This window comes from Loxodonta africana, chromosome 21, assembly GCF_030014295.1.
Source record: "Loxodonta africana isolate mLoxAfr1 chromosome 21, mLoxAfr1.hap2, whole genome shotgun sequence".
NCBI classification, from domain to species: Eukaryota; Metazoa; Chordata; class Mammalia; order Proboscidea; family Elephantidae; genus Loxodonta; species Loxodonta africana.
Genome location: NC_087362.1, coordinates 42,814,264 through 42,832,167, shown reverse-complemented (window position 1 = coordinate 42,832,167; position 17,904 = coordinate 42,814,264). Strand labels below are relative to the sequence as shown.

The window sequence follows — 17,904 nt, the reverse complement described above, 5'->3', positions numbered from 1 at the left end:
AATGCTAGATATGCATTATCTCATTAATCCAAACAACTCGATGACATAATTGTTTTTATTCTGAAACTGGTATTTGAGAGAGAGAAAATAATTTGGTTATGGTCACAAATTCAGTAAGTGCCCATGTCAGGATCTGAATATAAGTATTCTTTCCAGAGGCCATGTGGTTAATCCCTATATCATATTTTGGAGAAGGAGGCCATAACCCAGAAGGAAGCTACAGAGGTGGTAGTGGAATGGACTGAGAGGGAGGTTCAACATAGAGGGTTCATTGAGTCTGTGCAACAGCTCTACCATTTCTTGTCCTCTTCTCCATCCCCTGGCCCACCCACATGTAGAACAGACTGACCAAATATTTCAGCAGACCCTGGAAGAAACAGAAAATTTAGGAAACAGGAATGATTTTTCTTCATGAGCATCCTCAGAGAGTTTCAAGATTTTGTATTCATAAAACCAAAACATGATGCTTTGAAAAAGGGACAGAGAACAAGAAACAGCTCTCAGAAATTAAAACTATGACTTTCAAATGTTACAATGTAATAGACTAATTAGAAAATAAAGTTGAGGATCTCAACTTTAGAGGTAAATGTAAAATGGCAGAAAAGAGAAGACAAAGAAAAAAGGGAGGATCGAACCAGGAGTTTTGACATCTAATGAGAGTTTTAAGAAAAATGAACAGAGGGGAAAAAGGCAAGCAAGAAATCTGTAAAAAATGCTGATGAAGAGGAAAAAAAATAGATGAAGAAAACCAAAAACCGAGTGCCTGTCAAGTGCCTGGGGTGGGTGGGTGGGGGGGGTGGGGTGCGGTGGACTTCACACATCCTCGTGAAATTTCATAACTGAGAATAAAGAAATGTCAAAATGGTGAATTTTAAGGTATGTGAATTATATCTCAGTTTAAAAATTGGGGAAAAATACTAAGTGAAAGAAGCCAGATACAAAAAGATCACATAGTACAGTAAGACTTACTAAGGTCAGAACCTGTATAAGGCAGAGATCTGTCAGAGAAGGAAAACTCTTAAGTATTTTCCACTAAAACGAGCCATAGAAAAGTGGTAAGACTGTACCGTCAAAGGTGGAAAATTTGCAAGACCCAGAAAATCAGGGCAGTCCTGCTGATTTCCAGCTCTTACAGGTTTCACTGTATATGATGCCATTTATATGAAATGTCCAGAAAAGGCAAATCTTTAGAGACAGAAAGGACCCCTCGTGGTACAGTGGTTAAGTTCTCGACTGCTAACCGAAAAGGTCAGCGGTTTTGAACCCACCAGCTGCTTCTCCCGAGAAAGATGTGGCGTGGCAGTCTGCTTCCATAAAGAAACCCTATGGAGCAGTTCTACTGTGTCCTATAGAGTCGCTATGGGTTGGAATTGATTCGAAGGCAGTAGGTTTGGTTTTTCAATAGGTTTTAGAGACAGAAAGATTAGTGGTTGCCTGCTGTGGGAAGGAGGAGTCACTACAAACTGGCATGACAGGTCTCTTTGGGCTAATGGAAATATTCTAAAACTGGATTCCTGGTGATGGTTGCACAGCTCTGTAAATTTAACTAAAATTCACTGACTTGTATACTTAAAACGAGCAAATTTTATAGTATGTAAATTATACCTTAAGATATTGTTTTTAAAAAATGACCAACAGCCTATAAACAAAATTTCGGTTCATGTTAGTTGGAGTGTCTGAAATGACGACACTTTAAACATTAACAGCATAACAGTCATCTTGGCTTTACACTCTTAAACATAATTTTTAAAGCTGTTTCGTTCTTTAGCTTAGGGGAAAAAGAAAGAAGACAAGATTTTAAAAAGATGGCCAAGAGATTTGGTAAATTAGCAAAGCTGAAACTTTTTGCTATGTTGTTGAAGTTAAAAAACGTTCTGTGATTGACAGATATTTTCCAGTGGATCTGGACTTCTCAGGATTTCAGATTCTGTAGGACTTTCTGGTCGTGTGATAGAGTGATTAGTGCCAGTGACAGTCCTTTTCCATAATTATGCTCTACCCAAGGCAGGCCCTGGAAGGAAATGGTGTTACTCAACCCCCGCCCCCCCAAAAAGAAGAAATCTTTAAGCTTCCAGAGAGAAACAACAGGTCATCTCTAAAGAAATGAGACTGAGACTGGCACTAGATGGCTCAGCAGCCAAAGGAGGCTGGCAGACAACGCAAGAAATACTTTCAGAGTTTGCAGGGAAAGTTATTTTTTGGAAAGCTTAACTTATTTTTAATTAAGAAACATTGTGTATGAAATAAACTAATATTTTCCTTTTAATTAAAGAACATTAGCAACATTATTTATTACAGTTGCCTCTTTGAAGCCTTTGTTTTGGAAGTTTTCTATTGTCAGTTCTCTGCTACTAAGACTGGGATTTTACATCAACCAAGAAACTAAAATAAAAATAGTAGGTATAAAAAAATGTCATGAAATATTTAACAATGCTGTCTCTTGGTTTATTTCCCAGACTAGCAGAGTCCCTTAAAAGTGCAAGAAACCAATTTATTTAAAGTTATATAACATTCAACTGTGTATCACATTAGGAAATATTATTTTGAATTTAGAATCCTATACCGAGTCAAATTATGAATTGAGAGGTTAAAACAAACAAAACAAAAACAAAGACACTTAGACTTGCAAGACTCAGAAAATGTATGTTTCGTGTGCCTTGCTAAGAAAGCTGAGTATGTACTCCAGCAAAATTAAAGAATAACTGAAGAGAAGATGTAGGATACAAGAAATGGTTAAGTGGATACAAGAAATCCCACGAGTAAAATGCTAAGAACTGCTAGACAGATTATGGCTGAAGCTGGGGTCCCAAGAAAGGAAGCAATATATAGTTTTATACTGATTACATACAAAAATTATATTTTGGATATATTGAGGTAAGTAGAATATATTGTTAAAATTAATTTCACCTGTTGTGCTTTTTTTTTTAATGCGGCTACTAGATGATTTAAAATTGTGTATGTGGCTCGCATTATATTTCAATTGGACAGCGCAGAATTAGAGCCTACCACACCAAAAAGGTAGGAACAGACCTTTGAAGGCCAAGCCTGAAGCTGGCAGCAAGTGGGGCCTAAGGGGACATAGGGTCTGTGATAACCATGATCAGTTGACACAGTGCTGACATAGAAAATATATTTTCTTGACTGCAAAATAACAAATTAAAGACACGCCATTGATATCATAACAGCTTCTTGAGTAGCTGGTTGGCTCTGTCTCCTATTGCAGGCAACTTTTAACCTTATATACCCTTTAAGCACCTTCCATGTTCTGCTTACCCCCTACACCCACACCACAGGATTGTGGGTGACTGCTGGGCCTAGATTCTTCCTAGCTGCAGCTCAGGGCCCATAGGTAAGGGGAGGGACTACAGTAATTCCAGTCCTAACAGCAGGTAGGCATAGCTTGGATTCTGGTGAAAGGTGGAAGCCACGGGCTGCCAGGTGCACTCCACCCTCAACTCTGTTAGCCAGTTCTATGCAATAAGACACCCCAAATCTCAATGATTTAAGAACAATAAGGTCAATATATCTCTTCTCCCTCCAACTAAAGAAGCCAAACATGCCAGATTCCCCTTCCCTGCCTGCCTTACAGTGAGGATATGGCTCCACAGTCTAGTTCCCACCAATCTAAGGCCACACCTGGCTGAAAATCAGAGACCAGCAATCACCAGAATCCCCCCGGCAACAGACGGCAACAGTGGTGGCAGCTTCTTGTTTCCTCAGGACATCATTCTGGTGGCAACTGTCACAGTTCCTAGACCCAGCTCTGTGTCTTGTGTGATTTGGGGTGTTGTTTCTATCAGCGTGGACTCAAATCTGCTTTCCTATCTTCTCAGAGGCTTTTTTTTTTTTAACACTTACTGAGCACTTATTGGCTCTTGTTTTCTGAGCTCAGGACTAAGCCTTCTACACATCCAGCATCTCTTTAATAAGCCCTCTGCTGCAAGACCTAGGTGGTGTGGCTTACAGCTGGGGACCTTGTCTTGTTCTCCTCCAGGGCCTGGGCCTGAATGACCAAGGGAAGCAGAATCACCCCCAGAGCGTTTTTCTTCCAAGTTCCCGGCAAGCCTGATCTAGTTACGATAATCCAGTGACCTACCTTACATGTCTTCCAGGCACTGATCCTGCTGCCAATCTCACTCTGCCTCGTGCTATGCCTGGCTTGCTGCCCAGGCCTCCCCAGGCCGTAGGCAAGAGATCAGTCAGCCTTCTCCCCTCATTTGCTCCTCACTGCCTCCCTCCAGGCTGATCCAGGATCCTCACCAGATTCTGTGCCCTGGGCCCAGGGCTCACTACCTTCTGTAGCTCCCAGCTGTGACCCTGGCCTTTGCTGTCTGCTGTTCCCAAGATCAAATAAACCAGTGATTGTGAAGCCGATTCCAACTCATAGTGACCCCATGTGTGTCAGAGTAGAACTGTGGTCCATAGGGTTTTCAATGGCTGATTTTTTGGAAGTAGATCGCCAGGCCTTTCTTCCAAGGCATCTCTAGATGGACTCGAACTTCCAACCTTTTGATTAGCAGTGAAACAAGGGTTTGTACCACCCACTCCACAGCAAATAAAGGTGGGAAATCTGACCCTTCTTTGTCCAGGAGACAGGTCTCTGCAAGCCAGATTCACCCTTTTCTTCCCACTGCAGGCCCAGAGCAAAACCCTTCATCTTCCTTCTCACCATGTGACCTTGGACAAGTCCCTCCACTTCTGTTTTTCTTGTGAAACATTACAAAATAAAAACCCCATTGCCATCGAGTCGATTCCGATTCAAAGCGATCCTATAGAACAGAGTATGAAACGTTACAGGCTGTAAATTCTATTATGTATCACAGGTTAATTATTGTTTATGTAGGTATGCTCCTTCCTGTCAGGACAAATCAAAGACTCACCATACCCAGGCAGGGCAATGGGGTGTGTGGGCTCCTGGGAGGTGGGGCAGAGAGAAACTAACAGGAACCCACAAGACAACAGGCATCTTGTCTGATTTCTCACTGAAGATCCAGGTGAATACGAACACCAACATCTTTGACGGGGTGTGAGTACCTAGGACCCAAAGGGTGTGGTGGGGAGAGAGGCAGAGACTTAAAGAGGCCAGATGCCAAGGCCCCCTCCATCCCCAGGCGGGGCTGAGACATATTTCTCAGCAGCTGGATGAGGCAATCCAACGGCGGAGAGAGTTCAATGCAGAAGTAAGAGCCAAATCATCCGGGCTAACTTCCTGTGCCCAGAGGACACGCGGGCGAGAGTTTTCGCTTTCCATGAAGAGTGCGATTGAAAGGAACCCAGCTCCTAAAAGTCTCAAATGAAAGCCGAGAAGCGGGGGAGTAAGAAACCAGGAGTATGGGGACTCCGTCCCCTACTCCAGACCTTTCCCTTAGCGGCCTGTGCCCCCCGTGCTACCCGACCCCCTTCCCACACTTGCCGCCCGGACCTGGTGGGTGCCCGCTAAGGCCCAGAGTGCCCGGCGGTGGACGATGCCCAGCTGAAGCTGCTCGGGCCGCGCGGCAGCACCAGGTCCAGGGAGAGGTCGCGCTGCTCCTCCTCGGAGAACAGGGGCCGGTAGCCCAGCAGTTGCAGGGCGCCGGCGCACAGCTCCTGCACTCGGCGGATCTTAGCGAAGGGCAGGGCGTGGCGCCAGGCCTGGGAGACGTTGAGCGCGTCCCTGGACGTGGTCTTGAAGGCCTCGCGGCGCACGCCGGGTCCAGCCCCGTGCGTGACATTGTGGATCCAGGCCTCGAGCGGTGGCGTGAGGCGCAAGCCAGCAAAGGCATAGAGCGCGCGGATCTCGGGCAGCGGCGCCCGTGCCAGGTCCTCAAAGCGTACCAGGCGATAGCGGCCTTGCAGAAAGGGCAGCGGCTTATGCATGGCTGCCTCAGCAATGCGCACATGACTGCGGCACACTTCGCGCACCACACGCAGGCCCGGGTCGGCCTCCACCCACGTGCCGTTGGTGCCCAGCACGATGCCGTTGTCACGCGCCAGTGCCTTGGCCGTCTGCTCACGCGAGCGCAGCACAGCCCTCGGGTCGCGCACCAGGTGCACAATGCGCAGGTTGAGCGCAGGGTCGTTGAGCAGAGGGTAGAGCACCTGCAGATTGAAAAAGCGCACCTCCTTCAGCACCACGTGGCTGTAGGAGCGGCAGGCCTCCTCAGCCACTGCGAAGGGCCTCCGTGCGCACAGTGGCTTGCACACTGCCTCGCTACTGATGGCGCCGCGAGGGAAGGCGCTGCAGGCTGGCGGCGAGCACAGCGCCCGGCTCACTGCCCACTGGAAGAGGTCAGAGAGGTTGCGGCGCCATGGCAGGTAGGCGTCGAACACTGCCATATCGCACAGGAACACGGAGCGCACCAGGTCACGCACAGCCATATGCAGCGCCGACGCGCTGCCCTGAGAGAGGGCGGTCCACACGTGCCACGCGGGCTCCATCAGGTAGAAGACGTCGGGGTGCTGGCTAAAGAGCTGGCCCACTAAGGAGGAACCCGAGCGCCAGGAGGACAGCACCAGCACATGCACACGTTCCTTGCCGTCCGCTGGGGAAGGCGGCCCAGGCCATCCAGGCCGGGAGACCAGGAAAACAAGGAGGCCCGTCTGCGCCAGCAGGAGAGCGGTCACGGCCGTGTTGGAGACTCGGGGCAGCCACATGTCACCTGCCGGGGGCCTTAGGGAGGAGAGCACAGTGGGTCAAGAGAAGGCAGTTTCCACAGGAAAGAGATACCAATCGGGAATTCCATGAAGCCAACGATTGAGGTTTGGGAGTGGATTGGTCACTAGCACGCACACTCCTTAAGGCACCTAGTTTTGGTCTGTATCATTCAAGTCAGTATCCCCAGTGCCTTAAACTTTGGCCTGGCACACAGTAGGCTGAATGAATAATCAGAGACAGTGCAAGCTATGTATCTCCCAGTGCAGGTGAGGCAAGACAAGTCAATTTTCTAAATAGTAAGAGTCACCCCAGAAAATGGGAGAACTTGGGCCACTGGAGGATGGACACTGAGCAGCACAAGGCAGTGGTTAAGGGCTTAGAGAAGCTTTTAGATGTTTTAGCTAAACAACTTGGTGGGTGATTTGGCCAATGTAAGAAAGCACCACCAGGCTCCCTCAGATTGAATCCTAGCTCTGCCACTTTCCAGCCTGTGATCTTAGACCAAACACTTATTTTCTCTGTGACTCAGCTTATCCAATATTAGAAAGGGACTAATACTGGTGCCTGGCTCATAGGATTGCTGGGAGCACTGTAATCAGCATGTTGAAAATGTAGTAACCCAGATAACTGAGGACTTGCACTTCTATCTAGTGCCCTTCTGCATTGTGTGTTTTGTTTTGTTTTAAATAGCAGGTCCAACTTTTGTTATTAGAAGTAAATAGACAAAAAACACCAACTATTGCCATCACCTGTAGGGAAAAGAGTGCTGAAGGCTGAAGGACTCCAGAGGGAGGGTGTCTTGGGGGCTGTATGAGTTTGCAGAAGAGACCAGTTAAGGGAGAAGCAGGATGGAGACAGAGAAAGGGAGGTGTGAGAGCAGAGCTATGCTCCTGCCTTGCTGTTTGCCCCTTTCTTTATTGTAGTCACTCACCAATGTCCAGAGCTGCTGGGAGGACTGCCCACGCTGATCACAAATCCATGGGTGACACCTACAGGTTCCTCAGGACCTGAGAACACAAAGGCAGGAACAGAGGCTGCATAAGCAGGAGGGAGGCTGGGTTGGGGCCCCACAGGGAGAGACAGATTGGTGCACTGGGAGGGCTCAGAGTTCCCAAACTAAAAGAAAGCTCCTCAGCGGTGGGTGTGGGGCCGCTCTGCCCCTGGCCTGAGCTGGGCACAGACCAGGGGCTCCATACCTTCTTCCGAATGGGTGTAAACTACTGGGCCAAGAGAAGGCTGCCTCAGAACAAGGAGGACTCGCTTTGAGGCCCAGTGTTCCCATTTAGGAACTGTGAGACCTTGGACAAGTGAATTAATCTGTTGGAGGCTCAATCTGTTCCTCTGTAGAACAGAGATTGCACCATTTCACCTCTTAGGGTTGTTGGGAGGAATGCTACTGCAAACACACACAGAGGACAGTGCTTGGCCATGTTAATGTTACTGTCAGGGAGGGGAGGAAGCCCTCCCCACGGGGATGTCTCTACCCAGATGAGATACCCTTTGGTCACCTCGCTGTGAGCCCTGCACCAACCACACTCGCAAACCCCATCACCCCCCCTCCCCAGGCCCACCTCCAGCCCCCAACCACCCCTGTGCCCTTCAGTGGGTCTTAAGAATGTCAGGCTTGTCTCACGGGGCAGAAGGAACATGGAGCCTAGCTCCCACACCCAGGGTTCCTACAGGTCTTCTTTGCATCTGTGGCCCCTACAAATAGCTCAGTGCTGTGCTACTTTGGATGGGAAGGACCTGGAAGTTTTCTTCTTGCTTTCACAGCATTTTCTTCCCACTAATCCCCCTCCCCTGTCCACATCACCACTGAGAGAAGCCAGGGTCTATAATGTGAGCAGATCCCATCTCTGCTCCTTCCCCTCATCAGAAGGCTGCGGAGTGGGTGGAAAATGCTGACTCTGGAACCACCTCCTGGACCCCACTCAAGCTGGGAAACCTGGAAGACAGGAAGGCTGGCCACCATCTGCTCTGTGAATGTTACCTCCTCTCCGAGTACTGGCTGATGGATTGGGGGGCAGGGGGGAGCTCCCCGTGAGAATGCGGGTACAGGAGAGGAAAGGAGCTCATATTTGCTGACATAAGCTACCACACAGTCAAGTGCTAAATGCTTTATGTCCATTGCGTGATTTAGCTCAATAGCCCTAGGGTGGGCATTATAATCTCAATTTTTTAGGTGAAGGACTCAAGGCTTAAAGAAATAGCAGGAAAGCTGGGACCCCAACCCAGGACTTCCTGTCTCCAAGCTCCTGGCACTTTCCCATCACAGGGCAGCTGACCTCTCTGATCCCTGGGAGACCCCTGCAGAGAGCAGAATCCTGATGCTTCCACCCAGGCATAGCTGCCCTGGCCAGCCCAGCCCTCCCCCAGGTAGGGAGGGCACTGAACCCAGGCCAAGGTATTATCTGTGTTCCAGAGCAAGTCAGACACAGGGCCAGCCCAAGAGGCCCAAGGGAACAAGACATCAAGGAACCAGGAAGTAGAAGCTGAAGAGACAAGGAGCACAGGAAGCAGAGCTGCTTTGGTCTCAAAGGGTAGGGCTACAACCTTTGGAGTCTCAAAGGGTAGAACCACAGCCTCCTCGGTCTCAAACAGTGAGGCTATGGCCTCCTAGGTTTTGAAGAGTCAGATCTTCACCAACTGGGTTCTTAAGTATTGGGCTGCCTTTCACAAGTGCCAGGGGGATGGGGCCAGATCCGCTGCCCAAAGCTGAGCGGGCCGGGCTGCCATGCTCAAGGGGCAGAATAACAGGGCCTGCCAGGGCCAAGGTGTAGAAGGATCACCACTCAGACAGACTAGGAGAATGGGGCCATCCAAATCCAAGGGAGCAGAGTTACCGTCCCAGTGGGCCTGGAAGGTGGAGCTGAAGCCCAGGGCCCAGGGTCCTCTACCCAGAATCTGGAGAGCGTGGCCAACACCCAGAGTCTGGAGGGCAGGACTATTGGTCTCAGAGAACAGAGGGTTATTTTCAAGCCTTGAGAACTAATGTAATGTGTTCTGCTGACTTGCCTGGTCTGTTAGCCCTTCTTCCCCTCCAATTTCTCCCATCTGTAATGGAAATGTCTACCTTGTGCCTGTTCCACCATTGTACTTTATTTTATTTTTATTATTGTACTTTAGATGAAGGTTTACAGAACTAGCTTCTCATTAAACACTTAGTACAGATACTGTTTTGTGACACTGGCTACCAAGCCCATGAAATGTCAACACTCTTCCTTCTTGATCTTGAGCTCCCTATTACCAGCTTTCCTGTCCCCTCCTGCCTTCTAGTCCTTGCCCTGGGCTGGTGTGCCCCTTTAGTCTCATTTTGTTTTATGGGCCTGTCTAATCTTTGGTTGAAGGATGAACCTCAGGAGTGACTTCATTACTGAACTAAAAGGGTGTCCAGGGGCCATACTCTCGGGGCTTCTCCAGTTTCTGTCAAGCCAGTAAGTCTGGTCTTTTTTTGTTAAGTTGGAATTTTGTTCTACATTTTTCTCCAGCTCTGTCCAGGACCCTCTATTGTGATCCCTGTCAGAGCAGTCAGTGGTGGTAGCTGGACACCATCTAGTTGTGTTGGACTCAATCTGGTGGAGGCTGTGGTAGTACCACCATTGTACTTTTCCGAAGGAGATAACTTGTATTCTAGATTTCACAGATGAAGAACAATTTTGCCCCAGAATGGAATTTGGACTTGGAGTTGATTTAAGACTTTTAGGATAATGATGATGCTTTTTACATGTGGCAAACATACCTCCCTATTTCTAAATAACTGTTATAGGTTACAATTGATGGAACTTTGTAGAGACTTACTACCATGGAAGATACGGATTAATCTCTACACACACACACTTCTCCCCCTAGCCTTGTATTATAATTTTTGCTTACACCAATACTCAAAGTTTATATTACAAGATTTTGTAAATATAGCTTACAGGCTAAAGCACATAAGGTACTACAAATACATTTCCTTTCTTGTACAGTGAGACCTACCTGTGAGAGCTGGAACTCAATAGGACTGCCTTGTTTTTCCTGGTCTTGCAAGTTTTCCACCTTTGAGAGGGTGCAGACTTACTACCACTTTTCCATTGCTTTAGTAGAAAATACTTGAGTTTTCCTTCTCCGACAAGTTTCTGCCTTACAGAGGTTCCAGCTTTCACAGGTTTTACTGTATCTCTTGTTTTCCTTGGTGTTAAATTGCCTTGAATATTAAAATTGTAATGGAGGGATTGAAAGATAAAATTGAGGAAGTGTAGAAAGTTGAACAAAAAAGATTAGATGGAAAAGAGAAAAAAGATAAAGTTAGAGGATCAATTCTGAAGGTCCAGTGTCCTAATGGAGCAGACAATCTAGTTGGGGACATTAAAAGCACATCCATGAGATAGTTAAGGGGCCGAACGATGGTCCAGGTGAATGGCCCAGGCATCCAGTTTCATAAGAAGGAGAAGCAGCTAGTTCTGGCATGAAAACTTCTCTTTTGGATTCTGGAAAAATTCCCTACCTGGCCTCCCTCCAATCCACCTTGCACAGAGCCACCACAGCTTCCTAAAACACACATCTGACCATGCCATTTTCCTGCTCAGCAATCTTCAACTTTCCAGCCTCACTTCCCATAATTCCCGTGCAGCATCCTGTTTCAGACAATCAGGAATTATCAGCTTTCCTTGAACATGCTCCATGCTCCCCTGCCCCTCTGTTATGCATGTCTAGCCCTGATTCCAACCCAAGAGTCGTCTCGGCTTCCTCAGGCACCTCATGTGTGCCTCTCTTGAGGTAAACACCATTCTCTGCCCCACATTACACTTTGCCTGTAGGTTGAAGGTTGGGATTGTGGGTTTCTCTCTTTGGTGAGTGAACGTCCATTCTCAGGAATCCAGTGCTTGTGCAGTACTCCACAGGTACACTGGATATGGCTGTTTTGTCCAATTAGTACCTGCTCCCCCTTCTTCTGGTAATACCTTCTAGATTTTTCACTCAAAGTGAACGAGAATTGGACAGGGCTGGCCCACCATCCCCTCCCTGGTCTCTAGGGGGTCATGTGTTTCAAGCCTGGCTCATTTGTATAGTCTACACCCTATCCCCAGGCCACAGTAATTGGCTTATTAATGGACATCTGCCCTAAGACCAATCTCAGGATTTTTTTTTCAGATCTAAAGGGCAGAGGGAAACTGCCTGGGTATAAAGCCAACATGGAAGAGAATTGAGCAGAGAAAGAAAAAGAGAGTGGATGGGTGGGATGACAGCATCATCTACGTACCTGGATCAAGCTGTGCAAGATTTCTGTGCATGGACTTCTGAGTTGCGGAAGATACTCCGTTTTTGCTTAAGCCAACATGAGCTGAGTTTGTCATTTACAACCAAGGGTTCTCACTAGATAGTAGATACCCTTGGTAGGAGCAGGTGGGGTAGAACTGGAAGGAGGCATGGAGGAAGCTTCTGGGGCTGGTCATGCTGTTTCTTGATGTTGGTGCTGATACCATGGGTATGCTCAATTGTGAAAATTCATCAAAATGTACTTTTGTGATCTATGCTCTTTTCTGTATGTTATGCTTCAAAAAAATTAATAATCTTTACTGAATAAGACAGTAATGTCAAGAGTATCCCAAACTGAATAAGTAGATGACATTAATAAATACTTGCTGAGTTCTGCCCCACAGGGTTTTCAAGGAGTGGCTGGTGGATTCGAACTGCTAACTTTTAGTTAGCAGCCAAGCCCTTAACCCCTGTGCCACCAGGGCTCTGCATTGAAGTCAGATATCCCGTGATCCAAATCCAAAGGAAGTAATTCCTCATTTATCCCACATTTTTTTCTGCTGAGTATCTTGGCCTGAGAGATTGTTAGCTGCTGTCTAGTTGGCCTCCAACTCATGATGACCCCATGCACAATGGAATGAAATGCTGCCTGGTCTTACAACCATCCCCATGATCAAATAGGGATTGGACTATCGTGAACCACAGGGTTTTCATTGGCTGATTTCAGAAGTAGATTGCCAGGTCTTTCTTCCTAGTCTTAGTTTGGATGCTCCACTGAAACCTGCTCATCATCATAGCAACACCCAATAGAGGGGTTTTGCCCACACATGAGGTGCCTTGGCCAAGAATCAGACCCAGGTGTCCCATATGGAAGGTGAGAATTCTACCACTATACTACCACTGCCCTGGCCTGATAGGAGGAACTATTGTTCTGCCTGATTTGCGGATGGGGAAAACTGAGGTACAGGGCAGGGAATGGTTTGCCGTGGAAGGGGTCGAGCTGGAGCCCATGAATCTTGGCTGGCTCCCTGGGCAGCACTCACTTCTAGTCAAGCTCTGCCCACCTGGACCCTGCAGCACCCCCGTCACCAGACTCTCCCAGCCCTGGCACAGAATCTAAGGGAGTGAAATGTAACACCAGATACAAATCCCAGGCTCAAATTTCTGTTTGGCACCAGCTGAAGGCCATTCCTGTTTAGAAATCCCAAAGGCTGGAGAAACAGGATTCCTGATGAGAAATCAGTGGACTCTAGGCATCAAGGGTCTCCGCTGGGGCAAAACAGCTCTAACAGAGCCTAGAGCATTCTTCTAGACAAAAGGCTAAAAAGGAGGGAAAGAAAGGTGGGGAAAGAAGAGGAGGAAAGAGAAAAGGAAATGAGAGTGAAAGAAAAAGCAGGGAGGGAGGGAGGAAAGGAGATAGGGAAGATAACTCTTCTTCACTCTTCAAGGAACTGCAGTCAATTCATATATGAGAATTTCCTACATGCCAGCCTTTTCCATTCCATCTTCTGATCAATCTTCACAACAACCCTATGACGTGGCCCTAGTGATCATCCCCACTTTACAGATGAGGAAAGTGAGCTTTAGAAAGATTAAGAGATTTACCTAAAGGAACCACACTATAGCAGAGTCAGAATTTGAGCCCTAGTACTCTAGCTTTAGAGCTTATTCTTAACTACAAAGTGTCACTTGGAAAAACACAAGTAAGAAAACTTACATATATATACATACATGTATAGTATGATACCCATCGTATTAAAAATACACAAACATCAAAAGACACCATCAAGAAAGTGAAAAGACAACCCACAGATGGGTCTTCAGACTATATAAAGAACTCTTAAAACTAAACAATAAAAAGACAACCCAATATAAAATGTGCAAAGAATTTGAAGACACATTTCTCCAAAGAAGACATACAAATGGCCAATAAGCACACACGAAAAGATGCTCAATGTCAGTAGTCATTAAAAAAAATGCAAACCAAACCACAAGGAGATACCACTTCATACCCACTAAGATGGCTACAATAAAAAGACAATAATAAGTGCTGGCAAGGATGTGGGAAAATTGGAAACCTCATTACACTGCTGGCGGGAATGTAAAATGGTGTAGTCACTGTGGAAAATAGTTTGGCAGCTCCTCAAAATGTTAAACATAGAATTACTACATGAGCCAGTAAATTCACTCCTAGGTACACACCAAAAAAAAAAAAAGAAAACACATGTCCATGCAAAAACTTGTACATGTGTGTTTACAGCATTACTCACAATAGCCAAAAAGTAGAAACAACTCAAATGTCCATTAACTGATGAATGGGTAAACGAGGTGCGGTATAGCCATACGTTGGAATACTAGTCCCAGTAAAAAGGAGTGAAGTTCTAATACATGCTCTTTGTAGGGAGAGAGGTGCCTGCAAACTCTGGATTCATTTCCCAGCTGAACTCAGCACCCAGTTGGCCAGAGAAGGACCAGCTTATGGGATAGATGACTGCCTCTTACTCAGTGAAAGGCGTCAAGGTCCCCAGGTCTATCCTCACCTAGGGTGGTGGCCTGGGCCTGGCTGTGACAGAAGACATGCTTGGCCCCAATATTTGGCCACATCTGTCTCTCTGCAGGCTCTCTGGCAGCTATGTGGCACCATGTAGCTACGTGGCACCAGTCAGAGGCAGAGGGGCTGCAACTGCAAGGCCAGATGCTGCTGAAGGGAAACACCTACCTGCAAGAATCTATCAGGAAATGAATTCAAAACAATCTGAGAAAGGAGCCTCAAGTCTCTGGCTCAGAGCTGCCCTTGGATATTTCAGAGCGGATGAGCAGATAGAACATATAAACTCCTTTCCCTGGCTCTGGTCTTTGGGGATCCTCAAAGTGCACTTTTGCACAGCACTCAGTTTAGCCTAATTCATAGAACCATACAGCTGGATGCTGGAGAGCTCCAAAGTCTTGGGGCTCCCTACCTCTTCTCTGCAGCAACACATGTGGGTGGGGTTTGCACATTGCCACATTCCCCTTTGTTTCCCAGAGTCCTCTTACTACAGTGACAATCTGAACTGCTCGCTAATGTTATTTCCTTAACCTTTATTTTGACAAATTTCTTTTTCAAAAGTATATCATCCTTACAAGTCAATGACATGAAAAGAAAAAGGGACCATTTCAGAAGACAACAATGAAAAGCACAAAACCAAATGTAATAAGTAGAACTTGTTCAGATTCTCATTTGAACAAATCAACTGCAAGAAAATATGTCCGATAAAGTCAGTGAAAATTCAATATGGACTGAGTATTAGGTGATATTGAGAAATTATTTTTAGTGATATTACTGGTACACAGAATACCCTTGTTCTTGCATTTCTGTACCTCTCTCCTCCCACTAAAGTAGAAGCAGAACCTTGTGTGTCTCATGAGAGGGCATATAAATAGCACAGTGGTTAAGACTACAAATTCCACTTGATCATTTACTTTGATTTTGAGGAAGTTATTTAATCTCTCTGCGTCCTTTTTTTTAATCTATAAAATGGGGGAAATAATAAAATCCATCTTATGGGCCTGATGTGAAGATTAAATGAGTTAATGTTTGTAAAGCATTTAGAACAATGTCTGGCACACTTATGTTTGTCCGGGAATCTTCTAAGTGTTGGGTAGGGGAACAACTCTATTCTGTGGATCCAAGGGAAAGCCATTTCATAAGGAAAATCCAAGTGGTGGGACAATAGCCCAACCCAGTTCAGGAGGGCCTAATGACACAGGTCGACAGAGCTTGGCAAGCACAGGCAGGGGCAACACACATACATGCACACATACCAGAAGACAGCAGAGAATAATGGCTAGAAGCCTGGCTTCTAAAACCAGATTGGGTTCAAATCCCGTCTCTACTACCAGTGAGATCTGTGACTGTGGGAAAGTCACTCCAGGCCTGTGCTTCAGCTGACTATTTTGTAAGAAGAGGCTATAACAATACCTACACACAGGCTGAAGCTTGTAAGACAATATAAACCCTTAGCAAAGCCAATGCTCGCTGAGCAGTTTATCATTCTTATTACCTCTGGTACTTGACTCATTCACTCATGGTTTCAGGTCAGTGAAGTCCTTCTGCTCTTTAGGCCTGTTTTCCCATCCTCAGAAATGGGAATCTTGACAGCCTTGCCTCTGGTAGAAATTCTGGTGGCGTAGTGGCTAAAAGCTAGGCTGCTAACCAAAAGGTCTGCAGTTTCAATCTACCAGGCACTCCTTGGAAACTCTATGTGGCAGTTCTACTCTGTCATACAGGGTCACTATGAGCAGGAATCTACTTGACAACGGGTTTGGTTTGTTTTTTTGCCTCCGGTATAAGGGGGAAGAGATCCAACAATCACTTTTTGCTGGGCACCTATACTGAAGTCAAGAGGAGCCTCTATTGTTCCCCCACCACCAATCAATCAATATTCAAACCCAGCTGAGCTTGGTTTCAAATTCCCTCACCAACTGCTTTCCCTCGAGTTGAGTCCCATGAAAAAGTCCTTGGAGAGATTTCTAGATTGAAGCTATGCCCTTTGATACTCAAGTTTCAAGAGATAAGGGAGCCCCCAACAGTGATCCCGTGTGTAGCTGAAGCTCCAGGGAGACACTTTCAAACCAGCACAGGGGCTGTGATGCTCTTTCCACATTGTTGATGGAACGGCCTCACTCAGCCCCAACCTCGACCCCCAGCTGCAGGACCAATGCTATTCCCCAACTATGCCCTGGCTGCGTCCCAAGCCCGGCTCAGGGTGGGGAGATCCAGGGTGGAGAGCTTGCGAACCAACTTACCCAAAAGCTTGGCGTCCTCGCCCGACCTGGCTCGGAGGCGAGGGAGTTCCAGAAGACACCTCTCTCCCGAGGCTCAGCCAAGGCTCCTTGAAGCCGTCTCTTCTAAGTTCTCCCCCGCAGCCAGCCAGCAGTTTACCTTCTGTGGGAGAGTCCGCATGGGCTGATCTGTTCCTTTGGGTCCCAAGCCTATTCAGGGGCACCCAGTTACAAAGGGAAGGGGGCTCTAAGAGCCATGGGCCGGTGCTGGGAGGTACCAAGACATTGGAAGCACGTGGGAACCCAAGGCGGAGGGCACCTGTAAACAGAGGAGTCCCAGGAATTAAAAAAAAAAAAAAAAGTGTTCTAAGAATGGATGTTGGGATGGACAGTTGTGCGGACACAACAAGGGAGGGACTCGGGCCCTCCTTGCTGGGAGTAGGGAGCGTAGGAGGCTCCCTGGCTAAGGCGCAGGGAGCCTCATCCGAGCCCAGCTCTACCTGTGCTGCCGCCCGCGCCCGGGCTCTCCTCCGCGCTGCGCTCGGCACGACCTCCCGGGGCGCACACAATGAGGCGCTTTCAGAGACGTGGCTGCGGTCCGGGAGCAGGCCGGCTGGCGGGAGCGAGGGAGGGAGGGAGGAAGGGAAGGAAGGAGCCGGTTGGCCCCGGCTCCCGCTATCCTCCCCACCCCCAGACCGGGGGAGGGGCGACGGCATGAGGGACCTTGGTTAAGGGAGGGCACAGGTGGGCTGGGGGCGGGGGGTGGGGAGCGTGACCCGGGAAGTTCAGCCGAGGGTGTCAGAGGGCGCACCCAGGGTAGCCTCTCATCCCACTAATTGATCATAAAATTGTCCCCCACCATCTCCAGGGGAGGGAGGCTCCTGGGAGCACAAAAGGCCCTTGTGAAGGAAATTGAATCTTAATCTTGCCCCTCCTCGCCCTCGGTGGCATCCTCGCAACGAAGTAACTTGGAATCCAAACTGCTTCCCAAGTCCCCAGCCTCAGTCCAAAGCCAAGACCCAGGGACCTTGTTGCCCGGGGACACCTCCCGAACCGAGATAGGAGGGGCAGAGAAGGCCGCTGGCTGTCAGAAGCCGGGCCTGCGTCTGTCCCCCTCCTCCAGTCCCCTCCCCTCCCAAGCACTTTCCCAACCCGGAGGCGCAGGCTTGTAAGCAAGTTCTGATAAATACTGGGTAATTTTTTTTTTTTTTTAATTTTCGTTTTTCTCTACAAATAACAGGGCAGAACCCAGGCACTTGAAAAGGGTA

The 17,904-nt window shown here is 47.6% G+C and overlaps 1 protein-coding gene across 3 annotated transcripts; it reads right to left on the bottom strand.

Annotated features, from left to right (window-relative positions):
• Positions 1-4,747: 4,747 nt before the first annotated feature.
• LOC100675403 (carbohydrate sulfotransferase 6) lies at positions 4,748-17,299 on the bottom strand. 3 transcript variants are annotated; one of them, XM_010596838.3, is made up of 5 exons: positions 16,661-17,116; positions 11,877-12,168; positions 10,613-10,820; positions 7,566-7,641; positions 4,748-6,649 (listed from the first exon to the last, which is right to left on the bottom strand). In XM_010596838.3, the coding sequence occupies exon 5, from the start codon at positions 6,631-6,633 to the stop codon at positions 5,437-5,439; it is 1,197 nt and encodes a 398-aa protein (XP_010595140.2). In that variant the 5' UTR covers positions 6,634-6,649; positions 7,566-7,641; positions 10,613-10,820; positions 11,877-12,168; positions 16,661-17,116; the 3' UTR covers positions 4,748-5,436. The 3 variants fall into 3 exon arrangements, with proteins under 3 accessions (XP_010595140.2, XP_064129839.1, XP_010595142.2); XM_064273769.1 differs by lacking the exons at positions 10,613-10,820; positions 11,877-12,168 and adding an exon at positions 17,137-17,299 and having other exon boundaries at positions 16,661-16,799; XM_010596840.3 differs by lacking the exon at positions 11,877-12,168.
• Positions 17,300-17,904: the final 605 nt, after the last annotated feature.